The sequence below is a fragment of the Lissotriton helveticus genome, chromosome 3_1, assembly GCF_964261635.1.
Source record: "Lissotriton helveticus chromosome 3_1, aLisHel1.1, whole genome shotgun sequence".
Classification (NCBI taxonomy): Eukaryota; Metazoa; Chordata; class Amphibia; order Caudata; family Salamandridae; genus Lissotriton; species Lissotriton helveticus.
In genome coordinates, this window is record NC_136061.1 from 1,657,097,515 (window position 1) to 1,657,120,233 (window position 22,719).

At 41.8% G+C, this 22,719-nt stretch overlaps 1 protein-coding gene across 1 annotated transcript in view; it reads left to right on the forward strand.

Moving 5' to 3' along the window:
* SLC12A8 (solute carrier family 12 member 8) overlaps positions 1-22,719 on the forward strand; it is an 838,951-nt gene that overhangs the window by 330,761 nt on the left and 485,471 nt on the right. Inside the window, exon 3 of the mRNA XM_078682439.1 lies at positions 8,235-8,381. Coding sequence (XP_078538565.1) covers positions 8,235-8,381 — 147 coding nt within the window. The remainder of the gene's footprint in view (positions 1-8,234; positions 8,382-22,719) is intronic.

Consider the following 22,719-nt stretch of genomic DNA (forward strand, 5'->3'; position numbering starts at 1 on the left):
CTACAGCCCGTTGTACCAGGAATACCAGGAACACCAGGAATACTCTGGATCATTAGCTCATATGCGAAAGCATAGAGCAAAGAGCACAGAGCGGGCAACTGTCTAAAACCTTCACAGCGGGGCTCTTTAGCTTTCCCATCACTTCCACTTCACCGTCTTAACTGGTGTTAACCGGGCATAAGGATAGTGGCAGCAACCTCACTTTAACGCCCCTATAACAGAAAGCAAGCACTAGCACTAAATAGAATACAGCGAACTGCAGACAGCAACCTGTTAAAGAATAGTTAAAAAGAGGTAAAGCAATAAAGTCAATGAAGCCAGTAAAATACCAAAAAGATATCAAAGACATTAAAGACTGGTTAAGCCCAGTCTAGCCCTGACTTAGTAGGAAGACTGGTCTGACCACGTGGGCAAGCAAGCGATAGCAGAAGAGATCTTTGCCAAAGCAGCTAGCGACACGCGATACGCCAACTTGCGGCATACAGACCAAATGAGGTCCGGCAGAACAAGAGAGGCTTTGCCATCAAAATCAAAGAGCAGAAAAGGCCAGAAAAAAAAATCTTGGAGTTGTGCAAAGTGTAGAACCATCATTAGTTACGCTGGACCATCCACAGTGTGAGACTGCAGCACGGCCAGAACACAGCAGGGCTAAAAACTCCAGTAAACCGAAGATCTACACAAAATTAAATTTCCTAAGGGACCCAGGGTCAGCCCTCTTCTGAAACACCTCAACCCTAAAAGGTCTGCAATCTCCGCTGTTACCGTTGCAGTCCCAAACCTCCATCCAAAACTCAGCGCGGAAAGAACACAGCGAAGTAGAAAGTGTACTAGACCAATCACCACACCAAACCCGAACCTTGCCACAGCCTCAATGGACACAAGTGCCAGTAAGTGCCCCTCTAGCAGGCTCGCCAGGGGACTTAGGACCTTCCCCAACAAAAATCAGCCCTCAAGAGCTTCCTACTACGGAACATAAGCTTTATGAGAGGCCCACATCTCTACCAAAATTAGATGCTAGGGATAAGGACGGGGGCTTTAACAAAACAAAGGCTGAGAGTGACACCAAAGGAGCTACGAGGAGAATGGACTTTGAGCAAGTCAACGCTACCAATGATACTCTCAGAAATATCATCTTGTCCAGTAATCATAGTACCTTCATCAAAAGAATGGACTCTTCAAGCGAAAAATCACTTTCAACTATGCCACCCCTTGACCAAGGATGCTTACTTGAACAAATTGGAGGAAAAGGAGTGGAAGCATGGACACAGGATCTAAACCAGATAGAAGATGCAAGGGCGTCAATGCCCTATCTGACCACACAAGAATGGGAAGAACTGCTTGCAACCTATTCACCAAAACATGATAAAGAAAAGGAAAAGGAACAGGAACAAAGTGAGGTCACCACCATAGAACCCTCTGAGAATAAATACCCCACATAACAACCTAAAAAAGGCGCAGAAAAGCTTGCGCAAGCAAATAATCAAAATGTCGGGGTTTGGGCGTCACTGCTAAACACAATACAATTGGCTGTTAACTCACTGCAATTTCAATCTGAGAAAATGGAAATCCAACTAACATTATTGAACACACTGGCAGTTTTTACCGCCGGTATCAACGAGAAATTGGGATGGAATGGATTAATAACAAGAGCCCAATCCAACTCCCAACTCAGATGCAATTGCGATCAGGTCATCGATAAATTATCGACTTTGCCCTCAATTCTAATCAGCCTGGTCAAGGATATCCAAACTGTAACAGCAGGGAAAACAGCAAAACGCCAAGGCGATTCCAGCAACTCAGAGGGACCATCTAACGCCCAAGTAACCAGCAATACGCATAGAGGAAATGTCAAGGCAGGTACAGAGGGAAAGGGAAGTCCCAGATATGGCGGATCTCCAAAACTGAATGCAAAGCAGCGCCACCAACTGAAAAGGAAGGGGCGTAACCAAAAGCCCCCTCCAAGCGCAACAGCTTTTGTCCCCATTTTCTCAGATCAGCCAACAAACGTGAGTGTAACTCAGCTGATGTAATCATTGCAAAACAAACACAACTGGCAACAAATACCTCTAATCATTCTAGAAATCAAGAAGAAGCCGTACACCAGGCACGTGCAACTAGGGTACACGGAGAAATGGGAGAAGATAACGGTCAAAGTATCACATATAGGGCTAGCAAGGATCGTAAAGAAGAGGGAAAACAAGTTTTCACCATCACTCCTCACACAACAATCCTGGATAGCGGCCATAACAAACAGCAATTACAATGCCAAGACTCGATGGGAGAAACAAGGGTTCTACACATTAACCCAGTGCCCTCATATGAACCAAGGGAAGAAGTGTGCACTGCGAAAGCCCAAAAGGTATCTAACACAAATCACAAAAATATTAACATCAATTTGACCTCAAACAACGGGCCTAGTCGAGAATCTTGGGGGACGACAGTTAAGTCAGGAGGGTCAAATCTGGAGCCATTGCCGGAAGAATCTAAAGGGCCAATCATACATCCCAATGGAAGATCCAGCTGGAGGCTCCCAGTCAGAGAGGCACAGCACAAAGGACAAGTAACAAAACAATCTTCACCCACGCCAAGCAAGGAAAAGCCTCTCCTTAGGACCTCCATGGCCGAAACACCAAGTATCAAACTGGAAATACAGTCTAAAGAAATAACTGCCAGCATACTCCAATCAGAACTGCCACACACATCAAATCTACTGCTGACAGCAAATCCAAGAAAACACCAGGCAGCAGAGGTTCTGGTATTTTACCCTCTTTTTACCTCCAAGGGACCTCAGGACATATTGAATCGAGGCAACATCCAGAGATTAACAGGGTCAATACCTAATCTTACTGGCATAAGGTCAACAGATCGACTCTCTATAGAATTCATACATTCTACCAACCCTCAGTGCCTAGAGGCCACAAAAACAATGTGGACTCAAAGCGAAACTGCAGAAGCAATCTTAGCCGAACTGGACATATTTCAAAGCTGGGGCATAGAAATTGTTCCTTTCAAACAACCAGCCTATTCATCGCCATTACTAAGTGAAGGAAGCCCAGCATCAACAACTCGCCAACTACACTCATACTGTGTACTCAGAGGAGCACGGGGCAGATCCCGCCAACAGAGCCCCAACATGGACTGGGATCAACAAAAAACGGCACAATATGCAGCAGCTATAACAACCCAAGGCTTGAATAAGGAATCAATATCGCGAACCATCATCTTACGCTCAGAGGAGCACTGACGCTATGAGGAAGCTCAAAGCCACAGCGGAACAAAGGAATCCCTTCTTAGATTCTGCTCATGGAACATAAACGGCTAAGCCACCAAAATTGAGGACCCAGACTTCCAGCAATAAGTCACAAATTTGGACATAATCTTTCTACAGGAAACCTGGCTCTCGGTTCCCTAGAACATTGAGGGCTTAATTTCCTTTGCGAGTTCAGCAAAAAGAATGGTCAGAAATAGCCATTGCTCTGGTGAGTTGGCAACATATGTCTCCTCAACAAGAATACCCTCACCAACTCTTATGGATTCATCATCAAACACTATATTGGCAGTCACAATATCAATCCTGACAGAGGTCAAAGAATTGGAAGTGTGCCTGATTAACTCATATGTACATCCCAAATGGAAAGTGAGACTCCACCGAACTTGTAAATCAAGTAGCAAAGTTCGCAACAGTGATGGAAAATCCGAACTTCATTTTGACAGGGGACCTAAATCAGTATCTTATAGGTTCGTCACAAGGAGAGGAAGTTGCTATACAAAATGGAATTCATAATATCTCTTCACAAAGTCACCCACCGAATAGAAAGAAGAAGCACTCCAATAATTGCCTACTCGCAGAACTAGAACATCTAAATCTGCGAGCCTTAAATGGAAGATTCGCGGATGACACTCCACCTGTCGACTCTTACTATTCTCTTACAACAAGCTCCATACTGGACTATACCTTTGTAAGCTTTGCTCTCTTTCCATACATACTCGGCTACAGAATGGGGGATAAGGGCGATAGCGACCATCGCCCACAAGAATTTCAAATAACAGCGACCATAGCTAGACCTATCAGCACAGATGTAATTCTGGGGCGCATCTCCATGTCCAATTTAAGAAGGATAAAATGCACAATAAATAATACAAACTCTCAGGCCGAAGCAGCAATCCAATGCTTTAACTCGCCAATATTCAGCCCGGAAGACAAAATTGACCACTGGGAACAGTTCACGGACAAGCTTTTAGATCAATACGCAGAAACAAAAAACAACTCCCAGAAAGCATGGGAGAAGAATAAAATCTCGAAGGACCAGAGACAGCAGCTGAAGCTCACCAAAAAATCAATAAACCCTACACTACTACGCTGGCTGAGAAGATCCCCAGAGAATACCACTGCTCGAGCGCCCTTGAATAAGCAAAGGGCAAAATTAAAAAGTCTGAAATTGAACATCAACAGCAACGTTAAGAATGTATTTTGGGCAAAACTTTTACACAATACAAACAGCAATAATAGTGCCCGCTTCTGGAAGACGGTGAAAGGGATTATTCACCCACACCATAAGGGTATTGGGTCTCACATTTCGGAAGTACATTTTCTAACCACTAACTTTAATAATCAGACTGATAGTGCTGGAACGCTAATGGCTGAAAGCAGGACATCTGGAGACCAAGATGGAGCTAGTAATTCGGGGACGAGGGACCAGGAGCTCCTGCTCAAAGACAACAGCCCTCAGACTTCAGACAACCGCTTTCAGCGTTTCTTAATCAAGAAGCTGATAGTCAAAGGGAGGAAGGAAGGGGCCCAGGGTCCAAACGGAATTCCACCAGCCCTGTTTAAAGCTATGCGTGAGGATTGGGCGGATATCCTGTGTCCTTTATTTCTGGAAGTCAGGCGGTTAAATAGAATACCGGAATCATGGAAAGGCTCAACCATAGTGCCAATCCACAAAAAAGGTGATAAAGCCTAGGCCAACAACTACCGCCTAATAGCTCTAATAGACGATGAAGCAAAATACTTCTCGGGCACTGTATTAGAGGAGTTAACAAACTGGGCGGAGATGAACTCTACAATACCGCTGAATCAGACCGGCTTCCGCAAAATGGCAAGTACATCCACAAACATCCTCACAATCTCGCTAATAATCGATGCAGCCAAAGCCTCACAAATACCTTTACATTTATGTTATATTGACTTCAGTGCTGCCTTTGATAACGTTGATAGGGCCAGATTATGGGGAAAACTGGCTCAATGGGGCATACCTCAGCTCACTTGAAACATGCTAAAACTTCTGTACTCGGACACCTGGGTGCAGATGAAATTAGGTGGCGGCTCACACATCTCCGCAAAGGGTCCCACAACAAAGGGTCTGAAACAGGGCTGCGTTCTTGCCCCGACCCTGTTTAATCTGTTTATGGCTGACCTTCCAAAGGCGCTCAACACCTGCAATTCTCACTCACCAAGGATTGGAGGGCAAACACTGTCAAATCTCATGTATGCCGATGACATAGTTTTGCTCAGTCACACGCACGTTGGCCTCCAGCATCTACTGACGGCAATGCAGAACTATGCCTCAGAAAACAACCTAAAAATAAATCTGAGCAAGACACGGACAATGTCAATAAACAATAAAAAAGAACCTGCAAAAAAGCTGGTTCCTTTGCGGTACAAAACTTGTCCCAGTTCAAGAATACAAGTACCTTGGAGTGACATTTGACAAGGATGGGACGTTTAGCCATCAGAAAGAGGAAGTTAGAAGGAAAGGTTTGCTGATTGCATTAACAATGAAAAATCTTGCAAGCAAACTAATGGGGCCTACCCTGACCCCCCTTATGAAAGTACTCCAGGCCAAATGACTCGCCTCAATTACCTATGGCAGTGAGGCAATGCGGGGAAGAGATGCAAAAGTGTTGGAAAGCTTACAGGTCAAGGCCAATAGAATCTTGTTCAGCCTTCCATCCTATACATCACCGGCTCAAATAAGGCTGGAGTTTGGCCTCCTACGGCAAGATCTAGCTGGGCATGGTGCATATATTATCTGTTTGCACAGGATCAGAAGTGCCACTTCAAATACGTTAAAGTATCTGCTGTGGCAGGACATACAGCACAGGGAGCAGTCCCAAGCCAGAAGCTACCTACATCTAGCCCTAGAATCTACCCAACTCACAGAACTTTGGAATGCACAAATCGACTATTCCAATTTCAAGAAACTTGTTTGGAAATCCTTAAAACAAATCTCTCTGGTGGAAGATAAAGCAACCTTCTCAAACAGATCGCACGCCTGGATGACCCTTAACTCCTATAAAACACTGGCTCCACAATTGTACTTCAACCAGGGCTACTCGAAGTCCATAAAAACGAACTTCTTGAGGCACAGGATGGGAATCCTTCCATGCGCCTCGAACCTCCCACCATGGCAAAGGCCACTAGCACATGAGTCGTGCAGGCTGTGCAACACAAAACGAGGCGCTACACTACTCTTAATCTGCCTATGCAAGGACCTGTGCCAAGCACGGAATCAGCTTTTTAAAGAACCCTTCAGACAGAAAGGCATTAGGACCAGGAGACAAGCAGTGTTAGCATGCTTTAATCCAGGAAATACACAATTAAACTGTAGATTGGTCAAATTTCTTATGTTGGCTCAACAAAAAATGCCCAAGTCAGCGGAAACAGAACAAGGCTCAGGCTGCACAATGCTAAAAACCATATGTTCCTAACCAGACCACGACTAGAACATACTGCTAGAAGTAAAGGGTTAACCCTCACAATAATCTGAGATAACTGGACTAAAACAATCATGATGACCTGCAAAGAAACCCATTACTGGACTAGAAATAATACATATTAATTTCATAGTAGTAAGACACAAAAAGTCCCAAACAATGCCTACAAATAACTCAGACTTTATAATGGCAAAGATGTTCCCAACAAGGGTTTTTTACATTTGTTTTTAATTAGATACACATACTGATGAGTTTGTTAATTTATTTCTGTATTTTATGTAACAATTTTGCAATGGTTTTAAGTAACTATGCAGGAAATAAAGAATCTGAATCTGAACCCGTAATTTAGACTGATGACTGCCTAATGTGTTTTCACAAACGTGCTCATAGTCTTTGGAGTTTCACCATGGAGGTCAGGAGTCCATGTAGTTCTGTAGTTGGACGATTGGCTGGTGAATGCAGGGTCTCAGGGTGCTGGTCATGGAACGCCGTTGGTGCACTATAACCCTTACCATGATTTTGACATTAGGCTCCATGCTCTGAAGTCACATCTCCCACCATGCAGAGACTGATCTTCATAGGGGAGATACTGGAAATGAACCGCTTGAAGGGTTTTCCTTCTCATCTAAGAATTCCGGACATACGTGACATGATTGCTTTGTTTTTTTACCTTAATATGGATCCCAGTTTTACACTTCTGTGCCTGCTGTGTCTGAAGACTCTTTGTATCCTGGCCGAACTGCATGCTAAAAGGCGGATAAGGGGCCTTCAGTGGTACCTGAAATAGTAGTGGTTCCTACACCAATAGAGCCTCTCAGCTCGAGTGCAGATCTTTGAATCAGTCCTCCTGGATCCGCTCTGGTGGATATGCTCCTCGGATCATTTGATGGGTTGTGCATTCAGCTCTCTCCTGAGATGTAGAAAATGTATTTCAGATGGTCTCCAATATGTATTTTACCTGCAATTAATCTACCGTCTAGACAAGAAAATACATTTTTATAGAAATTGTAAATAGTTAAATGGGTGCGCACAAGCACAGTCACTGGTTGGGGATGAGAAATACATCTCATGTATTTTATGTGCAGCAAGGAGTCAGGAGTTTGTTGAGACTTAACTACCTAAATGCTTATGAGTTAACATTTGCATGTATGTAAATACATCCATAGCTAAAAAGGTATTTCTCAGCTTTTTTTGCTGAAGACATAACATGGCCCATTACTTAGATCACTATTCAAGCGTAGTAATTTATGGTCTCGCCCAGGCCAACTTGTTATTTAAACAGTTTGACAATTCCTGTGTGAAAAAGGTCAATGCAACTATTTTCTACAACAGTTCATGAGGAATCAGCGCCCACAGTGCATATGATTAACAAGCTTGCGTCATATAACACCATTATTTATTGTACATGTAACAGAATAATCTGTTTATCGAAACTCTGTCATGCAGCTACTTTTCAGGATAAAAAGGGCAGTTTTGTGATCCTAAATCTGAAATTATGAAGTATTTTCCTTCACCAGGTAACTCAGAGTCAGACGGAACCATGGTGGAAGATTCCTTTGTTTGTGTGGGAGCCAGTGCTCTTCGGTACTTGGGATGGAGTCTTCACGTCCTGCATGATCAACATTTTTGGCGTAGTTCTCTTTTTGAGGACTGGGTGGCTGGTGGTAAGTGAGTTGTATTCAAAAAAAATTTATAGGCTGCATTTGCTTTTCTAAATGTTAATCTAAGAGGCCCACTGCATGAAGAGGGATAGGGAAGGGGAAGTAAGGTGAAGCAGCTAGCTCTACACTGTAACGCGTTGTGAGTTAAGACAAGGAGTGGCTGTGAGGAGAACTGAAAGTAAAGAGAGTAAGAGTTAGGAAGGAGTAGGTCAGGCTTACTGAGTCTTTATTTTGTTCTCTGTTGATTTGAGAGAACCTCTACAGGCTACTCCTGGTTGCATGTAGATAGGTGCGTGGCTTCTTGCAGATTCCCCAACATGATGTTCTTGAAACTCTTAGTTGCTCTATCAAACGCAGACCTCTGTGATCAGGGGAAGAACACAGGGGAAAGGCAAAAGGCCTCGATCTGTGACGAGATTAGTGTGCTGCAGTAGTCACCTTAGTATAGCTGGGCCAACCCTATGGCATTGTCTCCTCTGGGGAGCTTCCCTGCCTGTGAACACTTTTGCCTACCTGTCTGCTACAGAAGCAGCAGCACATGCAGCTGAGTTCCTGTGTAGTTGCGTTCGGCCTCTTATGCCCCTGGGGGCCCACCTGCCTTGCCCTGTAATGAGAAGGTAGGCAGCAACACCTTCTTTTTGTGTCTACCTCCTGAGGAAATGTGAAAGGGCAGAGTTGTACAGAATGATCTTCACAGAATTGTACCCTAGAAGGCTTCCTGACAATCAAAGCTGGCTCGGTGTGCCTTCCGTAACTGACACCAAGTACACCATATACCTTACTTGATGCCTTTTCTTGCTCTAAAGTGGTCTGGACTGGCGAAAGATGAAGAGAGCGTGAGGTGCATGTTGTGGGGTAGGGGTAAAGCTGGATGCTGAACAAGTGCTCATATAGTACTTCAGGGCCTGCAACTCCTACCAACCAAGACCCAGTTTACATCCTTTGTTGCTTTGATAGGATCTTTCTGTTACTGCTGATTCCACCAAATTGCACTCATCATTGTATAGAGCCTCATAAGCCATTTGAGTACTGCATGAATGTCCATGCCAAAACAATGCTTAAGTTCCATAGCTCACAAAATTTGAGACCTATGTTGTCTGCTTGTAAAAACTCAACACATTTTGCTTGAAGTGCTGTTGCAATACTTATCCAAATTGCTGCTCTTATAGTATCCGACTATATGCCCTTTGGCCACCAAATACTTCCTTTCAATGCTTAGCCCTCTGGAACACCATACCTTTGTCTCAAGTTGACATCCGAAGGTCCAAAAAAAGCGTGAAGACCCACCTGATCCACCCGATATATAGACTCGACTCCACAAGTCTTCTGCATTTGTTCTGCCCCAAACCGTCTGGATCAGCAGATCTGTAGTGTAGTTCCTATTATCCCAATAGGCTCTGCGCATTGGAATAATATCTTCAATAGTATAGACGTAGGACAGAGGTTAACTAGGTCTTCTACTGTCGATATTAGACTTAAAGTTTAATGTTTGCCAGCTAGCTCAGAGTTCACTAGAAACTTTCTCGAATAGACAAGGAGGAGTTTAACCTCCCTGGATAGACAAGAAGGGATTTAGTTTCTGACAACCATAGAACATGACAACTTTGCTCTCCCCTAATCAAGAGTGTATCTCTAGAGTCGTGTGAAAACAAAAGACAACTTATTTTACTCAGTCAGTTCAGTGCATTCTTAGTTTCACCAGATTGTAGAGAAAAGGAAGAGACAGGCGTGTTCAATAAAAAGATGTTATTTATTGATCAGTCTCTTTTCTCATACAAGAGAAATGAATCGCTATTATTGCAATACTTATAGTTAAGTAAAGTGCATACAGTAATAACAGAATTATAAAATAATACTGTAAAGGCATTGATATGGTTTCTTAGCCATATGATACTTAAAATGGATAAAATAGATACATACATATATACATTGACTAATCGTACTCAACTGGTGCTTCTAACTACGCCTACCCCAATGTACCTGACCTAAGCCTAATACATGGGCGGGAGTAGATAAGTAGCAGTTTAAGTTAAGTTTGTTTTGCCAAGGGTCTGCTTCAAGAATTCTCTACAAAGGGTTATTCAGTTCAGTACCTGGGATTTAGAAGGCTGGAGGGTTGGTATCTCTATCTCAGGGCTTGATATTCCAGCTGCCTGCGAGGGCGGCTTGGAAGCGCCGGAGCTGGATTTCTCGGCAGGAGAAAAGGCAGCGTCTCTCTCTCAGCGCGTCAGAAAGGAGGGGCAGCGTCTGTGGGCTTCGCTGTCAGCTGGGCTCCTCGGCAAGTCTCGCTGCTCCAATCTTGTCACCACCTCGTGTGTTTGCTTAAGGCAATGTCGGTATTATTTATACCTGAAAGGTGCCGAGATTGACGTAAGGATGGACATAAATACGTCAATAAGGATGTCATACGAACTGGTCGTTCGCACATTCTTTACTGAAGTTCTCGGTTAAATCAAAACAATGTCTGTGGGGATTTCCCAGGTCGTGGTAGGTTTGATTTGTTTTGACAACACCGTATGCCTATTAGGGGGCTGGAGGAATAGTGCTTGCCTAATGAGATGGCATGCGCTATGACCTAATCAGATAACGGGCTTCTGTGCCGTTGTTTGGCTAATCAGATAACGGGTTTCTGTGCAGTTGAATGGCTGCTAGTTAATTATTAACCAGACAAGGGTCAGAAATAGGGGGATCGATACAGTACCCATAGTAAATACATCACACCCACTCCACGTAATCTATGTCCATATTTACAAATCTAGGCATAGTAAACAAAACTGTAGTGCATGTGTATACCGAACCACCCCAAAATACAATCAAATGCATTTTGAAACTTGGAAATGCAAAATACACGAAAAGATGAGTATAGTTACTATATGCACTTCAAGCAGTATAATAATGCTAAATCTAAACGCATATTTTGAAATCAGTATGAACGAAATGCGGAAATTACACATGAAATGGCTCTTAATACAGAAGAAAATAATTCGAGACCATCTCATCACAAAATCATAAATACTTGCGAACATGCTAAAGGGTAGCTAATGTCTCTAGAGTAGCTAAATTTAGAAATTTTGTTCTCTAAGAATAGTTTTTCTTTAAGCAGAAGATAAGTGTTCCAAAAAATCGTAAATATTTTTGGAAATGGAAGGGGGGAAAAAAATTGTCTCGCTCTCCGTAAAAACTGGTGAGAAAATTTCTTATTGCTTTATTTTCAAAGTAGAAGGCCAAATTCAGGGTGTATGGAACGCCGTGTGCTAGTTTGTTCAAAGTCATTCTTTCTGCTCTGGTGAAAACATCATATTGTTGAGACTTTCGAAAAAACTGTCAACTGCTTCTTGCGAAAGTTCCACTAACTCGGAAAAATTTTGTAACATGCATTCATGAGCATGATTGCCTTCATTGATGTTTCGATCAGCATAGCTGACATAAGGTCGTACCTGATCGATGCTGCTTTCATCTTGTACTTCACAACTCTTCAATCGTAGTGGTGAAGTCTCCACGAATGCCGTCATCAGGATTGGTAGCCGCTGGGGACAGCACAATGCATGAGCCGTTACCGGACCCAACAAAGTCTCTGCGTCCATTGGCACATCCGATTGTAGTGTCAGACAGGTGTCCAACACGCATTCTTCGCCGCATAGCAAGTACCTTAATACAGGCATAACACAACTTTGCCACATCGGTCTAAATGAAAGAAACCAAGTCATGTTTAAATCTCGTAGCCGTGCTAGTCCAAGGACTTTAGTTATGCGGTCCCGGTAGCCAATAGCTCGGATTGTTTCTTCCATTATCGCTGGTGTCTTGTCTGTGACGTGGTTTGCCATAGCGAAGTAACAGGATCAAAAATAGGATGCCTGCCACTAGTCCCAAAAGGAGAGGAAGTCCGCCAAAGATGGAATGAACAAAATCAGGAAAAATACCCAGGATGGCTTTGAATGGGGTTAAAGCTCCCGAAAACACTGTCTTAAATACACTCGCGATTCCACTTGTATCAGAAATATTTAAGATTTCGCTCAGTATTTCTGCGAAACGTATGGGGGAATTGGTTGATAACAGTGAATGAATCTCAGCAGTTGTCCTTGCAACTTGGAGATCATACGTTTCTTTTGATGACGCTAACATGGTTGGCGTCTGTAGGAGCACTGTCTTCATTCTGCTTAAAGTATCAATTCGAATAGAAGAAATTTTCAAACTGGGCCATAACCTTGCCTCCCTGTCTCGGGCATCGTTTGGGAACAATACTCGTTCACAGCACATGACCTTCGTAGTCACGGTTATGAGATAAGGTTTTCCGGGCAGCAGACTGCAACATCTGCGATCTACAATTAGAATGTAACTCCCGTTCGAGAGTCTCCTAAAGAATGGTTCTATTTGTGTTGCAGGTGTGCCTAGCTGGTGACATGAAAGGTTATTTGAAGTCCCTTCACAGGCTCCATGCAAACTAATACCCTGACACAGAAGTGTACCGCTTAGTGACCTTTCACAATTATTGCCACTAAGGAACACACTTTGTCCTTTATTACTAACACATGAGTGTGTATAGGGCAAGTTCCATGTTGACTTAATGTATCCTTTACCCAACCTTTCATACTGGCCTGCCTGTATATATTTTTGGCAGTATTGAAACTGGAAAGTTGTTATCGGAATATTTATTATCCCATGTATTATCCATTCAATGACAGGTCGTTCTGACATTGTCAATGGTAATCTCTCAAGTTTTTCAATGCTCAGAATTGTATAGTCAGCACCCTTCTGTGCCAAACTGATCTGTTTATCAGTAAGGTTAAAGATATTAAATAGTGACGTTGTGTTGATTAAACGCCAAGGCACATAGCCTGAACGCAGATTTTGTAACGTCCAGCCAAGTTGTACAATAGAACGCAATTGGGACTGACCGTGTTGTAACATCAGTAAGTCTTGCGATATTATATCGATTGCTGAAGACACAATACTGTCCAGTGAATATATTCTGGAGGACAGAGTCATTAACCCATTGTCCACAACAGAAATTGATTTTTCCAAATTAATACGGTCAATTTCCCGTATTTTTTCTGCTGTCTCAATTTGAGTTACTTTCCAGGCTTCATTGTAAGCTGCATATATAGAGGCCGCTATGAAACGTTTTTGACGCTGTTTGCGTGGTCCCATAATGAAATCACGCAAGTCAGCACCCTCTTGAAGTAAAGTTAGGTGTTGCTTAATTTCTGCCAGTGTGGATGTTTGTAGCCATTGAAGGCAGAGCTTGCCCACACTGTAAGTAGTTACTATCCCTGGATGTTGTCTTTGGGAATATCTAGGGTCTGGCCTGGTCAATTTGAACCCCTGTATTTTGTTCAGGAATCTGTCTTGACAGTTATTTGTATCAGTGGGTCAGATCAACCATTGTTTCCAATCAGGATGTGTTCTGTTTTGGTTTAAAATATGGTTCACGTCTATCTCAACATCTATAGAGCTATTACTGTTCGTTGTTGGCTTTGGAATAGACGGTTTGTTTAAGTCTTTGATTTTGGCTAAGCCAAGACAGGTAGTTTGTTGAATAGTGTCATTCAAAAATATAATTTGTTCTGGGATCATGCAGGCTCTGAACAATGATTCTATACCTTGTACTTGCCAATCTTTTGTACCCCAAACAGTTTTTGTTTCAATGTTATTGTTCCAGAAATCAAAACCAAATGTATTTATTTGCTCAAAAAATGAATCTGAATATATCAATTTTGTGTTTGTAAGCATGGTCTTCATACCTGTCTTATTTGACAATTTGAAATAAAATGTTTCTGCATTACTTGTGTTAAACCCTGAGAAATATGAATATTTATCATAAAATGTTTTAGAACTACCCTTTGGTGGAGTAGCACAATGTTCCCATTGGTTATAATTTAAACCATTTCTAGGTTGTGCAGATTTATGGAGATAATGGTTACCATAGTGGTTGTAGCAGAACATTTGATCATAATTAGACGAACCCTGCAAATAATCATGATCTGTAAATTTAGCAGACATTACTAGGTCAGACATCATATCATTAATACTTTCAAAGTCCCAATCATCAGCAAATGTGCTTGGTTTTACAAAGTCACTTAACGAGATCTTAATTTGATGTGGATACTTCAGGATTTTAACCGGGCCATAGATTTCATAATCAGTATTGTCCCATGCTACACCGCCTGGTATAGGATTGGCTGTGAAGTTTACTGAAGAAAGTTCTCTTTTCTTGACGTGTGAAGATGTGTGTGGTTTAAGGACCAAGTTGATTTTCTGGCTTGCTGTGTCCATTTTAGCATATTTTCCCTCAATGAAATGTCCCAAACATAGTACCATGATGAGCCAAAGTATGAGGACAAATGCACCTAATGTCACCCAAATTTCAATCCATGGAGAAGTCAGATAGGTTCCCTTTAGTTGATGAAAAAGTTCCTTTGCTTTGTCTTTAAAAGTTTTTGTTGATGGCTGTACTTCTGGTTCACTTGGATCTTCTGAAACCTCATCGAAGTTGATGAAGTAGCCGGATGCCGTTCTGTCAATTGTTCCAATTGCTTCTGGATTACTTTTTGTTTTTGGATTTTGCTTTATTCCATTAGCAAAGTCTGTAGTTACATCATCGTAGGTTGTTGTTCCTTGATGAAAAGTTTTTATTTGGGTTTTAAGAGGTTCAAGTTCCATTGCTTTGTTGCATAGTCCTTGTTGTTTCACTGTAGATTTTCCAAATGTGATCAGTCTTTCAGTTTGAACCTCTGTGGATGTAGCAAACTTTGGTGTTCTGCTACTTCTTGGGAGTCCACTTGGCCTACTATTTGTTATCGGCCACATGATTGTGGTTTAACCAGGTCGATGGATATGACTCGGTTCTTCTTTTTACCAGCAAGGGGCGGTAGTACTACTGATCTTGTCCCGTTGATAGACAAGACAGGAACTGCTTTTCTGTAAGAAGGCCCAAATTCCTTCTTTACCGCGATCTTCTCTCTGACCAGATCCCCGACTTTTGGAATCCAGACAGGCCTTGCTGGGACAGGTGGTTTTTCTTCAGTGGTTGCTGGCTGCTGTTTCAACTTTATGTTGCTCAGGTCTTTTCTTGTTTCATTTAAGTCCTGTAAAATAGCCAAGCGATCTTTGATATCAAAGCATTTTTCTTTAACCACTGAAGTCTGACTATCTAAGTCCTGGATTAACATTCTAGTCCCAAACAATAGTTCGTACGGACTGAGTCCTTTCAGAGAATTTCTTGGCAGGTTATTTAGACTACGTTGGACACTTATTAGATGTTTGACCCACCCAACTCCTGAACCTAATATCTTTGCTGTTATAGATTGCTTTATGCCTTGGTTTTTTCTTTACACCATCCCATTTCCCTCAGGAAGGAAGTGAGAAGAGTCCCGCAATGCAATGTTCATTCTGACCAGTCACCCCCCATAAGCTGTTTTTAGAGCTAAAGGAAAGATTTTGGTCAGAACGTAACATGCTTCTAGCGTATATGCCATTCTAGACTCGCAAATCTTTGTATAACAGTTCCGACGTCAGCCGAAATTTGGGGTCTACATTATAAGTGAAGATAGTCTCTACATGTTAATACGACACATTATTCATACTGTGTTTTTATTATTTTGTTGTTGATTTGATACATTCTGGAGTGAAACGCCATGGTAGTAAACCGTTTCTCTCGCCACTGCGATCTCTGTTGCAGTCTGGGCAGTTTTTTACAAAAATGTGATGATGCAGGCTCATGCCTGGCCACCAGTAAACTGATTGTAATTCTTCCAGAGAATCTTTTAGCTTAAGGTGTCTGAGACCCTCACCCATATGTGCGTCTGCTATTAACAAGCCTCTCCTGTCCGTGTTTGGAATTACTCTATCCCCCACTCCAGGGATTCGAGCAAAAGGGACTGAGTTTGCATCGATTATGTATGTATAATTGAGTGGGTAATTGATCGGTAGCACTGAGCAGTCGCCTTTTGATGACGTTTTCACTGCCAGCACAGTTTCTCCGTCAATGTATTTTACAGTTCGCTTTTTTGTAGCTACGGAAGCCGATTTAGTTGCTACCGCTGTGGCTGTCTCAGCCAATGAATTCCCTGCAACGTGAACGCCATCACGCTGATGACTCAGTGAATGTATCAAGTGAGTTTTTGGTAGTTCTTTCTGTAAAAGAACTACTTGTTCCCAAAGCACTTTTTGCTTTATTGTTGCACCTGTGTCATCTTTGTAACCGTTTTGAATCCATTTCTGTTAATCGTTATTGTATGATTTGACGCAGTAATACGAATCGCACACTATAAGTGTCGGGAATTCGCGATCGGCATTATCTAGCGCCATTTTTAACGCTATTATTTCAGTTTGTTGTTCTGAATTATTTTCTACTGAGTGTGTTTTTGTAAGTAGAGGTCTTAATTTACCTCCGCGCCACACTTCTTTTACAATTTTGCATGTGGCGTTGTAAGCCAGCTCTCCCCAAACTGAGGGTTGAGCATGACCGTCTGTATATATTACACAGGCGTACTGTCGTAAAGGCAGAATGTCGATTGGCAGAGGGTATTCTCTCTCATATTCTAGATATTTTAATTCTTTCATTTCCGGGTCAAAATAGTATTTTACTTTGTCTGTAGCAACAGAATTTACCCATTGTATCCATTCTGGATTCAGTGCAGTTGTCGGTAAATTACATGGTGTTGTTAATGCCTCAAAAGCTGATTCTGCTGTTCTGACTGTAACCTGTCTACCGTCGGCTTGGTATTTTTCTTTTGCTACAGCTGTTTGAACCGCATGAACAATGTTTTCCTTAATGCTGAACCTTTTTTCAGCTTCTGTGTACAAATGTGATTTGTATGCTATTGGTACCTTCTCTCCCTCATTAGAGGTCAGGTATGTGAATCCGCATCTTCCTGGGATGACTCGAATCACAAGGTTGCGTGTGTTGTCACGTGTTTGTAATTTTGTTTTAACTAACATATCTGTTTGTAAAGATCTCAAAATTTCTGTGTGTTTTTGAGTCCAATTTATTCTTTTAAAATCTGGTTTTATAAGATCATAGAGAGGTTTAACTCTCTCTGCATAATTTATAATGTAAGTTCTTCCGAAATTTAGGAAACCTAGAATTGATTGTAAGTTTTTTAGTGTTCTAGGTGCTTGGATTACAGCACATTTCTCTAGGAAATTGTCAGCCAGGCTTTTGCCTTCACTTGATAGTTCATATCCTAAAAACAGGACAGTTAGATGGGCAATTCTTGACTTTTTAAAGTTGAATTTGTAACCCTCTGCTGCGAACCCAAGTATTATGGTGTTCACTCTCTTCAAGTGAGTATCCAAGTCATCATCTGTTAGATAGATGTCATCGACATAAGATAATGCCTCATCATCATATATTTGTAGTAACTCTGTTACTCTTGCTGAGAATAATCCTGGGCTGTTTTTAAACCCCTGGGGCAAACGACAGAATTTTTTTTGCGCGCCATTTATTGAGAACGCGGTCAAATATCTGCTCTCTGGTGCTATATTTTGACAGAAGAATCCATTATAGATGTCTAATGTTGTTTTGTATTTTTTGCGCACTATGTTATTCATTAGTGCAGCACTATGAGAGTTTTGTACTGCAAAGGTTTTGCAACATGAGTTAAGGTGTCTGTAGTCCAAAACAAGACGATATGAATTGTCTGGTTTGGAGACAGGAAACAAAGGATTATTCATTTGTGAGGTGCAAGTTTCAATCACCCCCTGGTATTCAAGTTGATCTAGGATCTATTTTACCCATTTTTTTGCTTCTTGCTTAATTGGGTACTGCCTCTGAGCAGTAGGTTGTGATTTTAACTGGATTTTGTGAGGAGGAGAGTCCTCATCCCATCCCACATGGTTTTTATATAATGCAGGAGCTTGGGCTACTGCCCACTTTCTTGCAAGTGTATATTTTTTATGAATTGGAATATGATTTGAGAAGGCAGGCATAATTATTTCTTCGCCATGAGGGCACTCCCTGACAAATTCTGGTGGCCAGTCTCTTTCAGCTAGAAGGATGTCATAGCCTTTGGAGAGATTATCCCAAAAGAGACCCCTTATTTTCCTAGTCTTATCCCCTTCTATACGTAATGTTATTTCATATATTTTATGAGGTTTGCTAACTCTGGTATCTGCAGTTTCCACCTGAATGTATTCATTCGTGTCCACTGTCTCCAGATGATTCATAAGGATCTTGCGAGCTATGCTCACTTCTGCTGCGCTGTCTAGCATTGTCTGAGCCCATTCTCCGTTTTTCAGCTGTGTCCTCAGTATTCTCGGCATGGTTGATTACTTTAATACTGGCTACCTTCTTTTTTGGAAACTGTAATTTTTTATTTTGATGAGCAGGTTCCTTGTCTTTGGACTTGACGTGCTCTTCCCTGTGTTCTGATCGTCCTCTTCTTTCCGATTTCTGCGAGGAAGTCTGAAAAGATTGAGAGGGACGTGTATCAATATCTTGATATCTATCAGGTTTCTTCAGATTATCCCTATTTCTAAGGTTGTATTTTTTCTCAGAGGGCTCCCTCTGGGGAGACTTGTGTCCTTGGTCCGGAGATCTTTCTCTCCGCCGAGGAGACCTTCCTCTGGACTGGAATCTTTTTTCTTTAGGAGTGGATTGTTTATTTCCATCCCAGCTCTTTTTTTGAGTGTTTAGATTATTTTTAATAAATACTTTTTCAGGTTTTTCTATTAGTTGGGGTTTCACTGGTTTCCCACCCAAACTATCTCTTCCTAGTTCTTCATAGGATTTTTCTATGATTCTGGCAATTTCAAATGGTTGGTCTGCTATATCTGTCTCTTTCAACCTCTGGCGGATCGCCACATTTGCTGCTTCTCCCTTTATATTTGCTAATAATATTGTCGAGACCTGCTTGAAGTCTTTTAGTAATTTCATACCAAGAGTTAAGGCAGGTTCTGGACCGTATTCATCTTGAATTTGTTTTAGCACATCTGGTATTACTGACATGGATGGAACACCATGTGATTTTGTGTAAATGGAAGCAAAGACTGTACCCCAAGTGTCACAGTCCTCCACATGTGGTGCGATTCCCATTGGAAGACAGATAGTCAGAATCCTGTGTTTCTCAACCGGGGTGGTATCTGGAAATACCGCCTCTATTTGAGTGATTTTTTGTGCTAACCAGAATGGAATTTGTTCCCGTTTTGCGGGTACTTTACCTAGACAGGACTGTATGTTCTGTGGTGTAATTTTATTTGTGTTCCCCTGGTGAGGGATCAGCTGTGGAATTTTAATAGCTGGTTGGACTGTCGAAGTCCGCATTACATATTGGACTAATTGTCTATGTATTTTAATTAATTGTTTTAGCTGTGCTAAAAGTTCTGGTGCAGACATTTCTTCAATGTCTGGATGTAGTTTGTATCCGGATAGGACCGGCCACGTTGCTCCTGGTCTACCTAGTGGACCGAGCCTGGTGATGTGATTATTATGTTTTAGGGCGCCATTAAACCAGAGCAAGTGCTCTTGGTATTTGAGTGGTATTTCCACCTCCTCGAAAGGAGTGTACTCATTAGGAGGTTCCTCTATTTTGTAATAGTGGAAGTCCTTTGTGACAGCGTTTGCTGCTGGAAAGTTTATCCATGAATAGAATACCTCTGTCTGCCGACATTCGTGTGCCTCAATTACGAATATGACTGTACCACCTCTCGGTGTCAGCCCATTTTCTATAAGTTTTAAAGTTATAGATTTCCTTATGTTGACCGGGATGAGTATTGCCTCCGGGTCTTGCTGTAGGAGACTTGTGTCATCCGCTAGGAGTTGAGCTGCTAGTCTAGCTGTCTCCCTTTCTTCTTCAGTTTCCGACATTCTACTGCCAAGAAGGTTATTTTGTTTATTTGCAGATCAGGTTTCTATGGAAACAAAGATTAGATGCACAATATTTTGGAACAGTGTATCCTTCAACGTTGAATAAACCAAGAACCATACATAGGAGTCTCCTCCTACTAAGTTTGGCGGATTTTAACCTTTCACCCACTCCAGACGTCTTTGGAGTATTATGGGGGAAAAGGGGTCTGTGTGAAAAAGCACGACTGAGTTACTCTAATGTCTTACGTTAGATTTATCGCCTATCCAAACCGTTGGGCGCCATGTAGTGTAGTTCCTATTATCCCAATAGGCTCTGCGCATTGGAATAATATCTTCAATAGTATAGACGTAGGACAGAGGTTAACTAGGTCTTCTACTGTCGATATTAGACTTAAAGTTTAATGTTTGCCAGCTAGCTCAGAGTTCACTAGAAACTTTCTCGAATGGACAAGGAGGAGTTTAACCTCCCTGGATAGACAAGAAGGGATTTAGTTTCTGACAACCATAGAACATGACAACTTTGCTCTCCCCTAATCAAGAGTGTATCTCTAGAGTCGTGTGAAAACAAAAGACAACTTATTTTACTCAGTCAGTTCAGTGCATTCTTAGTTTCACCAGATTGTAGAGAAAAGGAAGAGACGGGCGTGTTCAATAAAAAGATGTTATTTATTGATCAGTCTCTTTTCTCATACAAGAGAAATGAATCGCTATTATTGCAATACTTATAGTTAAGTAAAGTGCATACAGTAATAACAGAATTATAAAATAATACTGTAAAAGCATTGATATGGTTTCTTAGCCATATGATACTTAAAATGGATAAAATAGATACATACATATATACATTGACTAATCGTACTCAACTGGTGCTTCTAACTACGCCTACCCCAATGTACCTGACCTAAGCCTAATACGTGGGCGGGAGTAGATAAGTAGCAGTTTAAGTTAAGTTTGTTTTGCCAAGGGTCTGCTTCAAGAATTCTCTACAAAGGGTTATTCAGTTCAGTACCTGGGATTTAGAAGGCTGGAGGGTTGGTATCTCTATCTCAGGGCTTGATATTCCAGCTGCCTGCGAGGGCGGCTTGGAAGCGCCGGAGCTGGATTTCTCGGCAGGAGAAAAGGCAGCGTCTCTCTCTCAGCGCGTCAGAAAGGAGGGGCAGCGTCTGTGGGCTTCGCTGTCAGCTGGGCTCCTCGGCAAGTCTCGCTGATCCAATCTTGTCACCACCTCGTGTGTTTGCTTAAGGCAATGTCGGTATTATTTATACCTGAAAGGTGCCGAGATTGACGTAAGGATGGACATAAATACGTCAATAAGGATGTCATACGAACTGGTCGTTCGCACATTCTTTACTGAAGTTCTCGGTTAAATCAAAACAATGGCTGTGGGGATTTCCCAGGTCGTGGTAGGTTTCATTTGTTTTGAGAACACCGTATGCCTATTAGGGGGCTGGAGGAATAGTGCTTGCCTAATGAGATGGCATGCGCTATGACCTAATCAGATGACGGGCTTCTGTGCCGTTGTTTGGCTAATCAGATAACGGGTTTCTGTGCAGTTGAATGGCTGCTAGTTAATTATTAACCAGACAAGGGTCAGAAATAGGGGGATCGATACAGTACCCATAGTAAATACATCACAGATCCAGTAAATAAAATCAGAGGGGGATCAACATCAGTTGTCTTAAAATAGAATTGATGAGCAATGTTCTCACCTATAAGCACGGCCACATGTTCCAATCTCCGAATAGGAGGCGAGAATGCCATACCAATTCAATATTTAATCCAAAGTTTCACTACAGTTGAAGTAAAAAGGACTACTGCTTTCAAAATAAGGTTTATGTTCAAACTCTTAAGAAATCAACACAAATGCCTTACCACTGGTGCCTTTGTGAGAGGTATGTGATACATTGACAGATTCAAACTTTCAAATGGATTTGTAAATAGCTTATTTGAGAAGAGATTAAATAAAAAGATTGTTGCACAGGCATGTTCTTCATATTCATTCTTCGAAATAAAACATATCAATGTATAATGATGATAAGGAAGTTTGCCAATTCTTAAGCAGTAAATTTGTGGTAGCCGGACACCTGGCACCTTTTCCTCTTCCGTAGACAAGTGTAAACTAAAATAATAAATCCACCTTTGGGCAATGTGCATGTGGCAAACAAAAGTGATGCACTAAAGTGTTACTTTTTTTTGTCCCACATAATAAAGCAATCTTTTAGAACATACTGTGCCGTTGTTAATGCAAAGCCATGTTAATTACTTATTAATGTGTTTAACTGGGAACAATTGCTCTTGCTAAAAGACTTATGAGATTAGAACTGGCACTGTTCCTAGTGACTTTCACACATCGTTCTTATATTAATGATCATGGAGATAAACATGCATTTTTCATGGTGCAAAAGTTTTGCCCTACACAAAATGATATTTTGGAGGACCCTATTCCGGCATCAAACTTTTGCTTCTTTAAGGGGCAGGGCGAGGTGCCCGTGCAGAGTCCTAGCTTGTGCCTGGCCTAAAACAAGCCCTGCGTAT